This window comes from Belonocnema kinseyi, chromosome 3, assembly GCF_010883055.1.
Source record: "Belonocnema kinseyi isolate 2016_QV_RU_SX_M_011 chromosome 3, B_treatae_v1, whole genome shotgun sequence".
NCBI classification, from domain to species: Eukaryota; Metazoa; Arthropoda; class Insecta; order Hymenoptera; family Cynipidae; genus Belonocnema; species Belonocnema kinseyi.
Genome location: NC_046659.1, coordinates 141,152,681 through 141,155,151, shown reverse-complemented (window position 1 = coordinate 141,155,151; position 2,471 = coordinate 141,152,681). Strand labels below are relative to the sequence as shown.

At 34.6% G+C, this 2,471-nt stretch overlaps 1 protein-coding gene across 1 annotated transcript in view; it reads right to left on the bottom strand.

Annotated features, from left to right (window-relative positions):
• Positions 1–2,471, bottom strand: part of LOC117170044 (proto-oncogene tyrosine-protein kinase ROS) — a 126,035-nt gene that overhangs the window by 28,214 nt on the left and 95,350 nt on the right. Inside the window, exon 10 of the mRNA XM_033356562.1 lies at positions 659–1,888. Within this exon, the coding sequence (XP_033212453.1) occupies positions 659–1,888 (1,230 nt within the window). The remainder of the gene's footprint in view (positions 1–658; positions 1,889–2,471) is intronic.

The following is a 2,471-nucleotide window of genomic DNA, read 5'->3' as shown; positions in this document are numbered from 1 at the left end:
AAGTAGGGGGAGTTGGAGATGAGAGGGGAAGGGGAATGACGCGAAGGGGAGTAGAGAAAATAAGGGGACAGGAACTACGAGAAGTGAGGGGAAATTAGGGGGTAGTTGAAGTAAGGAGAAAGTAAGGTAGGGGAAGTAGTGAAAGTGAGGATAAATTAGGAGTGGGAAGGAGGGAAAGTAAAGTGTAGGGAGGTGAAGTAGAGGAAGTGATGGGAAATGCTAATGCTAATAGGGCAGTGAAAGTGAGTAGGGGAGGGGAAGTGAGTGCTGAGGAAGAAAAATGGGGAAAGGGGAGTATTAGCTCTGGAAGCGAGGAGGAGGGAAGTAAAGTATTAGGAATTTGGGGAAGAGAAAGGAAGCGAAACTAATTTCTCTAAATTCACTATAATTTTTTCTGAAATCAATTGAACTTTTTCTAAATAATTTGAATTCTTTCTAATTCTTGAAAATTCACTTGTAATTCTTATAAATCTAATATAATTCTTTCGAATTCTTTTCAATTCATAAGAAAATTACTCTTATTATTAATGCTATCCTTTGAATAATATTCGTCAGATAAAATAAAAAATTAGTCCTGGAAAAATCTGTGAATTTTAAAAACGAAGTTTTGCGGCCACCTTGAGAATAAAAAAAGAGAACAGAAAATTATAAAATTTACCTGAAAATGATAACAATGTTCACGTTTTCATTCAGTGGATCCTTTTGAAATTCCACAAAGGCTCTCGGATTGATAGGCTGACTAGGTACACTTTGAGGCGACCTCAAAATCTTTCTTGTGTGATGAGCAGTTTCCCAATAAGTGAAGGCTTTGATCGTGACTTCGAGCAGAGTATAAGGCAGTATTTTTTCCGAATTATTGTAAGGCACAGCAGTCTCTGTCGTTATTTCTGAATTTGAATTTGTGTTGATATGGTCCGCAAATTTGACTTCATAAAACACAGTTCCATAATTGGTGTTCATGACTGGATCCCAGGAAATCTTAAAGTCCCTCCAAGATCCTTCGACTCTGATACTATTGAGGTCTACTGCATTTGGCAAAACAACTATAGTCTCCGAAGTCAAGGACTTTGGATACTGATGAAGACTTGAATCCAGAATCGAGACCATGTAAAGACCAGACAAAGTGATTCCATTAATTATTGCTGTATTTTGTCCAGATAGGTCCCCAATAACTGCATGCTTGTTATCTTGCAACCACAATAAATGTTGAGAGAAGTAGCACAAAGGTCCTTGAATATTCGGATGTTGAAGTGTCGATATCTTCTCTGGCACAATTTTCTGGTTCATTGGAATTTTCTCAGATGTTGGGGATCGATAAACGATTGATCCACTTTCGTAGCTTCTAACAATCCAATAAACGTATCGATTTTCCATATCTAAGGTCAAACCCATGACCTGTTTTCCATTAAAGATTTCATCAGAGTGGTAAAATCTTCTGTCTTGACCATTCAATCTCGAGACTTCAACAGCATGACCTGTGGACCAATATAAATAGGCCTCCAAGGAGTCTATCATTAGTTCCTTAACGATAGCCAAAATCGACAAGGGTTCTTGTTGAGATCCATTCAAATTCGATCTGGTTATGATCTGTTGTTTTGGATTAGCCCAGTAAAGTTTTTTCGATATCCAGTCGACAGCAATACTACCAATGGAATTGATACTCAATTTGGATTTGTGATGGCTCGTCAAATTATACTGATAAAGTGCAGAGTTATTTCCTACCAAGTATAATATGTCTTTGTACCAACTTAGATCCACAATGTGATATTCATTTTCATGTTCTTTCAAATTTGTTTTATGAACTAGGGTATCTACACTTTCCCCTGTCATGTCACTTCTTAACAATCCCTCTGTTGCTGACCACAAGATTGAAGCTTGAAGTCCATCCCTAAAATTAAATAAAAATATTCTAGGGCTAGTGGATATCTGAAAATTATACGATAATGAAGAACATCTTAAATTGGGATGTTACAGACTTAACACTATTTCCCCCTTTTTTAAAGCCGCAAAATTAAAAGTCTGATGTTATCGTTTTGGCTCAAGAATCCTCTCTTTTGGTTAAACATTTTACTGTTTGGTTAAAAATTTAATTATTTTGTTTAAAATTCAAGTATTTTGTTGTAAGGTAATTTTTTTGTTCCAAAATTAAACTGCTTTGTTGAAAATTCGACTTTTAGGATAGAAAATTCTTTCTTTTCGATTAAAAATTCATCTTTTAATAAAAAAAGAAATATTTTGTTAAAAGGGCATCTCTTTTGGTTGAAAATTCTACTATTTAGTTGAAAGTTGCTCTACCTTGTAAAAAATCATTTATTTGAAGAGACATCCCTTTGGTAGAAAAATTAACTATTATGTTGAAAATGACCTTTTTGTTTGTCTTTTTCGATAGAAAATTCTTTTCAAAGAAAAATAATCTTTTTTAGTTAAAAGTTCATTCTTTTTCATTGATAACTCTGCAATTATATTCTTGA